Source organism: Microtus ochrogaster, unplaced genomic scaffold (genome assembly GCF_000317375.1).
Source record: "Microtus ochrogaster isolate Prairie Vole_2 unplaced genomic scaffold, MicOch1.0 UNK27, whole genome shotgun sequence".
Lineage (NCBI taxonomy): Eukaryota > Metazoa > Chordata > Mammalia > Rodentia > Cricetidae > Microtus > Microtus ochrogaster.
This window is the reverse complement of record NW_004949125.1, coordinates 650338-663112: the sequence shown is the minus strand read 5'-3', so window position 1 is coordinate 663112 and position 12775 is coordinate 650338. Positions and strand designations below refer to the sequence as shown.

The 12775-nt window shown below is 45.2% G+C and overlaps 1 protein-coding gene across 1 annotated transcript in view; it reads left to right on the top strand.

Moving 5' to 3' along the window:
- Card11 (caspase recruitment domain family member 11) overlaps positions 1 to 12775 on the top strand; it is a 69980-nt gene that overhangs the window by 19712 nt on the left and 37493 nt on the right. The window contains exon 3 of the mRNA XM_026789742.1: positions 9030 to 9242. Within this exon, the coding sequence (XP_026645543.1) occupies positions 9030 to 9242 (213 nt within the window). The remainder of the gene's footprint in view (positions 1 to 9029; positions 9243 to 12775) is intronic.

Genomic DNA, 12775 nt, shown 5'->3' with positions numbered 1-12775 from the left:
AGAAAGAAAGAAAGAAAGAGGCAGTCAGAAGCCAAGCAGCTACTATGATTCATCCCCATAGGCTGTGAAAATCCAATCTATGTATATCAGAGAAAGCAAGTGGAGGTAGGATTCTTTCAAAGAAATTTAACACACAAACTTAATAAACCTCAGTGGGGTGGTCCCAAATGAAGAGGATGGGTCAGACTCAGAAACAGCATTCACAGGGGAAAATAAACTCGAAATTGAGCCTGTGATGTTTGATTCTTTTGAGACTGATCCGAACTCGTCTGTGAACTATTTTGTACATACTAAAAATGTATATATAATATGCATACATGATAACAACAACAAAAAAACACACATGTTGTGTCACCAACTGTTATCTGGAGCTGCATCCATGATGGCCGCTGGACCACATCTGCCTGATTCTTCCTCCCAGGAGGAGCCACCATTCTGATTCTTTCCTATTTGGGAGAACAGAGTATTGAGGATGGAACACAGGCTCTCATGCATGTTACAATAGATGATCCACCACTGAGCCACACCCCAGCCCCCTCACTGGGGGATTCTAGGCAGGTGCTCTACCACTGAGCCACACCCCAGCCCCTCACTGGGGGATTCTAGGCAGGTGCTCTACCACTAATCCATACCCACAATCCCTTTTTATATTTTTACTTTGAGGCATGGACTCTCTAAGTTGCCCAGGCTCACCTTGAACTAATTGTGAGGTCCAGGCAGGCCTCTCACTTGTGATTTTCCTGCCTCAGACTCCGGACTAGCTAGGATCTTAGACATGAAACACCAGGCCTGGCTTACACGGAACAATTTCTGTGTAGGTTCAAACACGATACCAGGAACACTGTGCCACTTCCGTAGGTTTTGTGATTTCTCTTCTGCAGGCCTCAGTATGATACTAGGGCACGATCTTGTGGCTTTGTGTGTCAGTGACTGACTCTCACTGTGGGGCTCTGAGCCCCTGCAGAGGAGGAACCATGGCACTCACTGGATCTTACGAGCTATTTGTCTTTTCTGAGCATCTCTTGATCTGTGGTGGCTGGGCTACATGTGACACAGGATGTTCGTGGTGTGTCAGTTCCCATGGCACCACAGGTGTGTGACAACCTTGTCTCTGAGGCTGGAGGTCCCCATCATGTCTGCTTGAGGTGGAAGGTTTCACCCTAGTCAGTTCCTACATTGCTGACTGCCCCACCATGCACAGGGAACCTCAGGAAGCATCCTGCATTGCTGACTGCCCCGCCATGCACAGGGCACCCCAGGAAGTGTCTCTGCATTACTGACTACCCTGCTGTGCACAGGGCACCTCAGGAAGTGTCGCTATGGCACTAAGCGCCCCATGAATGGTTTCACACATGCCGTGTCTCTGAGGGGCAGGAAGTTATGCTTCCTAGACTGCATGCTACTCGGCCCCCGAGGTGTAAGATCTCAGCCCTTGGCTGCTCTCTCCTGAGCAGGTCCTTGCAGTCACACATCTGTAGTCCATGGGTTTGGGCTGTGCATCACAGAGGGCCGGCTTTGCGTGCCTCGGGGCAACAAGGCACCCACTTACAGATGAAGGGGCCCGGGGGAAAGGAAGAGAAAATGACAGAGACACGGCTTCCGGTTGATTAAGTCAGTGTCCTGATTTCTCTTTTGTTGTTGCTGTTGTGATTAAATTCCCTGGCAAAGGCAGCTTAGGGTAGAGGGGTTTGTTTTAATTCACAAAAGATATGGCTCCCACTGCGGGAGAGTCAAAACTGGAGCTTGAGGAAGCTGGGCACATCACATCTTCAGTCAAATCACAGAAGAATGCTGCATGTTTAGTGTTCATCTTAATTTCTCTACACACATAGAGTCCAGGATCTCATCCCAGGGGATGGTACTGCCCACAGTCAGCTGGGTCTTCAATCCAACCAATTCCCTCATAGGCATGTCCACAGGCCAACCTGTTCTAGACAATCCCTCACTGAGACTCGCTTCCCAAGTGGTTCTAAAGTTGTATTCACAGCTAAAGCCAACCGTCGTAGTAATGACCGTGGAGAAACTGAGAACAGGGAAGGGCAGACAGAGGTTGGTCAGTGGATGCTGAGCTTTCGTTAGACAGGTACAAGATGTTCTAGCATGCTATTGCACAGTTGAATGAGTATAGACAACTGTTCTGTGTGTCTCAGAAGGCCGAAAGACTGTCTTGGGAGATGTCTCAGTGGCTAAAGCATTTGGTGCATCAACATGAGGACCCAGGGTCAGATCCCTAGCACCCATGTAAGTGGTAGATGGGTGTGGTGGCCCATTTGCAATCCCAGAACTCGGGAAGCAGAGACAAGGGATCCCAGGCCAAGCAGGGCAAGCCCTGGATTCAGAAATTATATATGGTGGAGAATAATCGAGAAAGACACCCGACATCGACTGGCTTACACATGCACATATGTGTGCAAATATGTGCAAACACACATATACTCACACCACAGACATGCACACACACACACAAAATACTGCTTGTAAGTCTGTGATGTTGCTGTCTACACAACAACAATGTATCCCGTGGGAACTGAATAAGCACCAATAAGCAGGACAACTTGAGGGAAACAAATTCCTAGAATGACACAGATGACCGAAACTAGCTCAAGAAAGACAGAGCATATGAACTGACCCATGGAATATGAAAGGGGAGACCCCATTAATATCGACGGGTCAGGGGATATGACTCCGTCAAGAAAATGCTTGGCACGCTCATTTGAGGACCTGAGTTTGATGCCCAGAAGCCATGTTAGAAAAAATAAAATAAAATAAAATAAAATAAAAAGCTGTTGCAGTGACACACACCTGTAATCTCAGAGCTGGAAGACAGGCATGGGGACCTCTGGTGCTCGCTGGCTAGCCATCCTAGCTCACTCGGAAGGTTCCCAGCCAGAGAGAGATCCTGTCTCAAAATAAGGTGGATGGTACCTGAGGGGCAACACCTAAGGCTGGCCTCTGGCTTCCACACACGCACACACACACACAGAGAGAGGCCTATGCTCTCATGTCTTTAGTTGTAAGTTTGATTGAGCAAGTGTAATTTTAATACTTATTCTCCAAAATTCTTTCAAACAGTTGAATGAGAAAGAATACTTCCCAAGACATTCCCATCAATCTAGAATGACCCTGCCTGCGTTACGGGGAAAGAAACCCACAGAAGAATAACTCTTACGAGTACAGATGCAGAAATTCTTTTTATTTTAAACCTAGGAAATTGAATCAAATAGTGTGTGTGTGTGTGTAAGAGAGAGAGAGAGAGAGAGAGAGAGAGAGAGAGAGTGTGTGTAAATGGGATTCATCCTTGGGGTACAAGGTTTAATTAACAGCTGAAAATCAGTTCATGGAATACACCACGTTGACAGAATCTTAAAAGCCACATGATCATCTCAATAGATACAGGAAAGTCTGATTTAACAAAATCAGAATCGATGAGCTATTAATGACAATGATAGTCAACAAGCCAGGAATGTGAGGTAAATTCCTGAGTCTAATAAATGACATCTATTAGAGAGTGGGGAGGGAAGGAGGAAAAGAGAGACAGACAGACAGACAGACAGACAGACAGAGAGAGAGACAGACAAACAGAATCATGTTCAATGGTAAAGACAGAATGCTTTGCCCCTAAGATCAGGACCAAGACAAGAGTGTCCATTCTTCTACTTCTGTGTGCTTAGATGCTAAGCAGAGCAATTGGGTATCAAGGAGAAATAAAAGACAAAAGAGCTGCAGGATGGTGGGAGCAGAGGCAGAATGCTTGTCTAGAACCTCCTAGTAAAGACTGGAGACATGAATCAGCAGTTAAGTACCTGACCAGAATCCTCCAGTGAGGGGCTGGGGGCGTGACTCTGTAATAGAGTTCTTACCTAGAAAACTCAAGGCCCTGGGTTCAATCCTCAGCACCACAAAACCATATTCATTAGCACATACGCACACACACACACACATACATACACACACACACACAAATTATCCAGACTGGAAAGTATCTGATCTTACATAATCTTACACACAAATAAAGCCCCTACTAAGGAACTACTCAAACTAATAAATGATTTCAAATGGCATCACCTCTCTAAAGGTCAGAGCCCCCTACCCCCAGTTGTGCCACCCTGAGGACCATGTCTTTGCATACAGATTTTTGAGTGTTATTCCACACCCACACTGTAACATTCCCTGGAAACTATAAAGCATCGCTGGATAAAATTAAAGATTTCAAGTCAACACATGAAAATCAATTGTGTATTTGTACACCACCAATGAACATTCCTCAAGTGAAGTTAAGAAAGTAAAACCCATTTGTAATCATTGAAAGAATAAAAGCATGTAGGAGTGAATTTAACAAAAGAAATGCAAGATTTACTTGCTGTATTAGTGAGGTTTCTGACATTGTAATGAAATTCCCTGATACATGATACTTCGGAGGTAAAAGCGAGTCACACTCCTGAAGAGCCAAGTCCAAGATCAGGAGGCACACTGGTTTTAGTCTCTGGTGAGAACACATTATGATGAAGGAGAATGTCAAGTCAAAAAGAACACTCCTATTTCCCAAAGTCAGTGCCTACTCCAAATCTCCATGAATCAAATGGTATAGAGCTGGCATGAAAATATAGATCAGTGCAATGGTATTAAGAGCCCAGGAACAAACACTGGCATTAACCAGCTTATTGTCAGAGTATCAAGGTCATTCAGTAAGGGGAAGAGTAGATTTTTCACCAGATCATTCTTGAACAACTAGATATCTACACATACAGTCATCCACACATACTCAAAATTAGAGCTTTCATCTAGGAGGAGGAGAAGGAAGGAAGGGAGGAAGGAAGGAAGGAAGGGAGGGAGGGAGGGAGGGAGGGAAAAAGAGGGAAAGAGAGAAAGAAATGGAGAGAGATACAAAGAGAGAGAGATGCAATGGGTCTTTTGTGGCTTGAATATGAAATGTCCCTGCAGAGCTCATGGGTTTAGACACATGGCCCCAGCTGGTGGCGCTGTCTGGAAGGCTGTACATTTAGGAAGTGCAGCCCTGATAGAGAAAGTGGTATCTGGAGATGAGTCTTGAGACTTTATAGTCTGGCCTCACTTCCTGTTCATTCTTTCCCTCCTGACTGCGGATGTAACGTGACCAGCTCGCCTCTGCTCCTTCCGCCATGCCTCCCTACCATGATGGAATGATCCCTGCCGAGTGCAAGCCAGAACAAATCCTTTCCCCCTCAAGTTGATTTGTCAGAGTATTTATCACAAGAGCAGGACCAGGTCCTTACCTCACACTGCAAATAAAACTTCATGAGATGGATCACAAGCCTTGATATAAAAGCTAAAATTGTAAAACTGCAACAAAAATTAGTCTTCATTGATTTGCTGTTAGACAAAGGCTGTTTTGTACATGCTGAAGTACAAATGAAAATGTTCAACAAGTCAGACTACATCTGAGTGTAAAGGTTATGGGCCAGAGACGTGGCTCAGCAGGTGAAGGCGTCGCCACCATGCCTGCCGACCTGAGTTCAATCTCAGGGACCACATGGTGGAAATAGAACCAGCTCCCCCATGTAGTCCTCTGATCTCCCCATGCATGCCCTGGTACACACTCACCCACCATACACACACACACACACACACACACACACAACTGTAATTTTACAAAAGAATTGAAAGCGTGTCCACCAATAAGTCTTATAGACAATAAGAAGATAATTGACAGACCAGGAGAAATACAGTCTTGTACACAGGGTTCTTGAGGGACCCCTGCAAGTCAGTGATAAACAGAAAGAGACCCAATCTTAGAGTGGATTGAGGGTCCAAATAGATATTTCTCTACACAAATGGCCAACACGTGTGTGAAAAGGCATTCCGCACCATTAGTCATTAGAAAATGCAAATCAAAAACACAGTGAGATGCCGTTTCCCAACCCTGGGGGATCAGCTATCACAGAGAAAAGAGAGAGAGAGGGAGATGGTGTTATCGAGAATGCGGAGAGGTCAGAATCCTCAGGGGTCACTAGCACCAATGAGAAATGGCACCCTTTGGCAATACACTGTGGCAGGCCCTCAAAATGAAACACACACATTCCTTCCTCAGTGGAGAAGCGTGCTTGCTGTGAAAACATGGGAAGCTGAGTTCAAATTCCCAGCATGAGTATCGGAAACCAGGTGTGAGATAGCAGGTCACTGGGCCTTGCTTACCACCAGTCTACCTCCGGGGTCAGTAAGAGACCCTGTCTCAAAACAGTAGAGAACTAAGTAACAAGGGGATACCCAACATCCTCCTCTGGCTGCCACAAAGTGTGTGTGTGTGTGTGTGTGTGTGTGTGTGTGTGTGTGTGTGTGTGTACACACATGCATATGTCACACACATTCACATATACAAAGTATTTTTAAAACATGCAATTTCCATACAGCTTAGAGTTTCCAGTTCTATGTATCCACTCAAATGAATAAAAAGCATATAACCACACAAAATCCTGTCCATGCATGTCCCGAGCAGCGTTCTTCATCAGATTACTCAAGAAGGTAGAAAGAACTCAAACATCCATCAATACACAAAGAGCCAAACTGTCAACCCAACACCAAGAACAATCGTTTGACGGTGTGTGTGTTCACCTGTGTGGGGCGCACTTAAGTGGATAGGATGACTCTAGTATCATCTTCAGGTTCTGTCCACCTTGAGTTTTTGTGAGGCAGGGTCTCTCACTGGTCTGGAACTCACCAAGTAGTCAAGACTGGCTGTCCAGTGAGCCTGAGGATTCATTGTCTTTGCCTCCTCAGAGCTGGGATCGCAAGTGTGCACCACTATGCCCAGTTTCTTATGCAGGTTCTGGAGATCAAAGTCAGAGCCTCCTTTGACTCCCCCAGGCTTGATTGACAGTTTGGGGAAGAAATGCCTATATGATAGCCGAAGCAAAAGAACTACATCACAGAAGGTTGGAAATCCTATGATTCTGTTGCACAGAAAAGGCAAATTTGTATGTGTTGACGGCTTTATTGACCCAGTGTAGAATCAACTGACAATAGAGTCTCAGTGAAGGATTGTCTCGATCACCTTGACCTGTGGGCATGTCTAGAGGCAAGGTGTGTAGATCACGCTAACTTCTGTGGGAAGAGCCATTCCCCAGACATGGGTTTTGAGCTGCCTTAGAGGAGAGAAAGTGAGCTGAGCCCTCACGTGCATGCATTTATTTCGCTCCGCTCTCCACTATGGATGTGATATGACCAGCTGTTTCAACTGCTTTGTCTTCCCCGCAATGATAGACTGTGCGTTGGAATCCTAAGCTAACATAAACCCTTTCTCCCCTAAGTTGTGGACTCATCAGGGTATTTATCACAGCCAGAGAAACAAAACAGGGAAGCCATGGAAATAGAAAGTACATTAGTTGCTGCCAGGAGCTGGAGGTGTAGGTGTTGGAGGGAGATGAATGGCTGGGGTTTCTTTTTGAAATAATGAAAATGTTTTCAATGGATTGTGGTGACGGTCGCACAGTTTGTGAACCACTGAACTGTACACATTAAAAAGATGAATCACATGGCTCATGAATTATAGCTCAATAAAGAAAGCTGTTTTGAAAGGGAGGGAGCCAGGGAGGAAGGAAGAGAGGGAGGGAGAGAGGGAGGGCAGATTGATACTTGCTTTAAAAAGATAGAACTTTGAAAATAGTATGAGAAAGAAACTCTGCACAAAAGATTGCAAATTTTGAATCTGTGCCTAGGCAAAACCACAGACAGAAAGCAGGTTTGTGGTTGCAGATGAGGACAGTTTAGAAGTCAAAAGTAGCTGCTACTTGGGGCTGGGGAGATAACTCAGTGGGGAGTGATTGCTGCATAAACATAAGGACCTGAATTCAGAACCTGACAACATGTGAAAAGCCAGTCAGGATGCGCACACCTGTAACTCCAGTGGATGGAGCAGAGACAAGAGGATCAATAGGGTTTGATGGATCCCAGCCAGCCCCGTTCCAGGCCCAGTGAGAGACCCTGCCTCAGACTCAGTGAGAGACCCTGCCCCAGACTCAGTGAGTGACTCCATCTCAAAGGAGTAAAGAGGAGATGATCAGGACACCTGATGTTCTGCAACTTTCATTTGTGTACCCAAGTGCACATACCCACATACATGCGTGTGCATGTATACATGTATACATGCATAAGCCCACAGAACTGAATAATCATCCAAAGAAATATTTTCTTCAAAAGAGTAACCACTAATAAGTATAAGGGTTCTTTTAGAAAAGACAAAAATACCCTAAAAACATTAGGCCGTTGTGATGAATGAACAATGCCACAGTGTGTTTAAAAGGCGTTTAGGCTGGAGACAGAGCGCAGTGACTAAAGGCACTTACTGCTCTTGCAGAGGACCCAGATTCAGTTCTGATACCAAAATCAGCAGCTCACAACTATCTGTAATTCCAGTTCCAGGGACTCAGACACCTTCTTCTGGTCTCCGTGAGCATCTACACATACAAAGTAGACATAAACTCTCATGGACGCATATAAATAATAAATAAATATTTTAAGTCATTAAACTAAAATGAGCAATTTAACAGTGTTTGAGTTATATCTCAGAAGAGCTACATTTTTTTTAAAAACTGAACTAATTAGATCTATATATATACCCACCTAAAAAAGTATGGAAAAAAAGTAATATCAAAAGAGATACAGACAGCGTGGTATTGTTTGGGTCGAATTTGAAAACAAGTGGTATTATATAAATATTGTTTGGAGAAAGATATATTCTTAGTAAGATAAAACCTGTATGGGAAGAGCACACCCCAATGGCAGGACCTTCCCTCTCTCCCTCTAAACCATCCTTTAAAAATGCTACAGCTCATCTTTCTATTGTTTCGTGTTTAGTGTGTAAGAAAATTTATACTTGTATTTATGTCCCCATCCCCTTCTCCCTCAGATAAAAGGCAATATGTCCTACTCACTTTTCTCTGCTATACTTTTTTTTCTTAGTCTGGCCGTATATTCTAGCCATCTCTCCCGAGAGTTTTATAGCATTGTTCCATAGAGGCTTTTTTATTAACCTTGTTGGGGTTTCTTCCTCACAGGAGGAGGGCCAGCTATGGATGACTACATGGAGACACTGAAGGATGAAGAGGACGCCCTGTGGGAGAATGTGGAATGCAACCGGCACATGCTGAGCCGCTACATCAACCCTGCTAAGCTCACCCCCTACCTGCGCCAGTGCAAAGTCATCGATGAGCAGGATGAAGACGAGGTGCTCAACGCACCCATGCTCCCATCCAAGATCAACCGGGCAGGTAGGAAAATGAGTGTGCCACACGTGGCCAGTCAAGGGATTGCTTCCCGTTTATCAAGATGGGCCTCATCTAGTTGAGGGATTTCATTCCAGGGTCCAGAGACGTTGTGTTACTTGATTTTTCCTAGTAAGGCTTGAATGTCTGCTCAAGCCAGCTAGACACCAATGACAGACCAAGAACACAACTTTACCCAAGTCTGTCTCAGGGAACCAAGGAGTTAGTTGATCAAGGTTGCTTATAAGAACATGGGTAAGGAGTTATGTTGACTGAGTTTTCTGTCCTGCCTAGTTCCCACAATCATTAAATCCCAAAGAAATCACACAGAGGTCTACATTAGTTATAAAACTGATTGGCCCATTAGCTCAGGCTTCTTATTAACTCTTCTAATTTATATTAGCCCATTATTCTTGTCTATGTTCGCCACATGACTCAGTACCTTTTTTCAGAGAGGCAGTCACACCTTGCTTCTTCTGTGGCAGGGCCAGGACTGTGAAATCTGCTTCCTTCTTCCCAGAATTCTCCTGTTCTCCTTGACCCACCTCTACTTCCTGTCTGGTTGTCCCACCTATACTTCCTGCCTTGCTACTGGCCAATCAGCACTTATTTAAAATATAATTGACAGAATATAGACAATTGTCCCACACCAGAGTTACATGAGCATGGATGGTGTTCTTTACAGGAATGTAGGTGAAAGATTCATTTGAGGAGCATGGAGGGAGGGTTGCTTGCAAGAGTATGGGTGAGAAAAGGGGTCCTTACACTGATTGAGGGGCTCCCCACAGGAGCCTGGGTGGTGGGTCCCTCACAGGAGCATAGGTGACTTAGCAGCTTCAGAACAGACATTCCACCCCAGCACGACAGACTTTCCAAAGCTGTGTCCCTGGAGCTTCCTGTACAACTCACAGGCAGCTCTACTGAAGAGTCTCCTTTCCCCAGTATTGTCCCTGCCTAGGAAACCTCTGGGAGGGGCCTTAAGAATCACCCACGTTTCATGGTGCCCAAGCCTTGGCACTTCCTCACCAGAGCATGCCTGGTCCTCCCTGCACGTTGGAGTGTGCTACCTGAAGGAAACAACATGACTAGACCACTCCCTGCCCTGTCTAAGCGTGATGGGTGCAGCACTCAGAATCAATGAACCTGCAGGGGAGGGTACATGGTCTGCTTTTACAAACCTACATTGACATTTAGCATTGCCTTATGCATGTCAGCAGGCAACAGATCACACTACTGATTAGTCACACCTGGGACTCTGCCAACAGTAAAAACAACAGTGAAGTCTGTACCACATCACAGCTCCGCAGGTGCCCTCGTGGGCTGGTTTCACTCACCCCTGCCTAGACCTCATGACAGTTATCAGACCTGTCGAGCAAACTTGCCATTTAATGCATTAATAAAGTCATTTAGTACCAAATCACAAATTTGTTTAATATGTGAGCTCTGTATTTTACTATAATTGGGTTCCTCTGTGAGCTGATGTACGTAATGTTTGTTTTAAAATACTATTTTGCTGGGAGATGCAGCTATGTGGTTGAGCACGGGCCTAGAATCCCCCAGTGAGGGGCTGAGGGTGTGGTCCAATCAATGGTAGAGTGTGTGCCTAGGATGCATAAGGCCCTGGTTTCCATCTCCAGCACCACAAAAATATATATAATATAATCTTCTGAGAAGAAATACACAGGCTTTCTAATGGTTCCTAAGACTTGCTCAACTTTATTGTGCTTTTTCTTGTACCCACGCTTGTGTGCTCATCTCTGGGCTGGGCACTGGGTCACACTACACAATGTTTTCCTTTCTGTGGATCAGTCAGAAGGGTTTGGAAATCCCCATCCCACAGCAGGGCTGATGACAAGCAGCCGGCATGCTTCCCCTGTCTCTTGTATCCATGGAAGCCAGCCTTAATTGAGCACAGCATGCTTTCCCACTGAGCTTGGATGCCACTTTGGAATCCTTTTCAACACAGTGCTCCAGGCAGCTTCAACCAAACAGTCAAGACCAACACACAGTGAAACTGATCCTTTCTGTCCGAGGGAAACAGTGGAGTGTTAGGAACCTCGAGGGACTTGATAGCTGAAAATATTTAAAGAAAGACCACGACGTATAAACAGTAAGAGAAATAAGTAGTGTTTTGATGTAACAAAAACCTGAAGCAGGATAGTTTATAAAGGAAAAAAGTGTGTTTAACACAGTTTCAGCTCAGCTCTGGTGAAAGACCTCTTATTTATGTCGTATGATAGCGGCGACATGTGAATGAGAAAAAAGATGCCATCACCAGGCCAGAGAGACTTTCCAGGAGCATAGCCTTGAATGATTCTAGGATCCCCCTCTGGGCCCCACCTCTTAAAGGTCCCCCACCAGGTATCTTCTCTAGAATTCAGGACCAAGCTCCTGACACATGAACCTCTGGGAGGACAAAAAAGAATCCAAACCACAGCAAGTAGGAACGGTGGTAGAAACTGCTGGAAGGATTCTACATAAAAATGTTTCCAGGATGTGTAAGATCCCCAAAGAACAGACCCCTCCCCCTTTCCTATGACTTACTTTCCCAGCTTCTCCCATGTATTAGTTACCTTCCTCGTCGCTGTAACAAGGTATCTGACAAGAAGCAACAGAAAGGGTCTTTTGGTCTCAAAGTTAGAGATTACTCAGACTAGCGTGGCTGGTCACATTGCATCTACACGCAGGAAGCTGGGCATAAACAGGAAATAGCGTGGGGCTATAAAATCTCAAAACCCTCCTCCAGTGACTGACTTTCTCCAGCAAGACTCCACCTCCTAAAGGTTCCACAACGGTCCCAAACAGCCACTAGCTAGGGACCAAATGTTCAAACATGCAAGCCTTTGGAAGACATTTCGTGTTCAAACCATAGCATGCAAATCTTTGTCTTCCTGCTCTGAATCCCGGGGAGCAGGCGATTGGTATGCCATAAACTCCCAACCTTCATAATCACGGGAGAACTGGTGCCTGAATGTTTAGCTTTATTGTTCTACTTTGTGGGTTCAGTTTTGTCTTTTTGTGGTACTTGAGAATCAAACCCAAGGTCTTACATGTGCAAGGCAATTGCTCAACCTCTGAGCTACATCCCCAAACCCTTTGTGGTTAGTAGCTCCAGTAGATTGGGAATACCTTTGAAACTGCTCGTTTATGCCTCTCTCTGGCAATAAAGCCATCTATCCAGATTTTATCAATTTACTGACACTCTGAACACTCGTAGACTCTCCCAAGGGCCTGGCTCTTTGGTTTGCATTGTCCAGACCCCATGCTATAACTCGGGAATGAGAATGTGATAAGACTTTAGGTAGTGGGTCATGCTTTATTCCTAGTGTCAGGGAGGTGAAGAGAGGCTGGGGCTCACTAGTCAGCCAGTCTAGCCTGCTTGGCACACTGTAGGTCAGCAAAAGGCACGGAATCCAAAGAGGGTGTCTGAGAGAGAGTCATTGCTCCCCTCCCCCGATATCTGATAACACCATTTAAATTCCTCGCTATAGGACATTTATATCACACACACACACACACACACACACACACACACACAC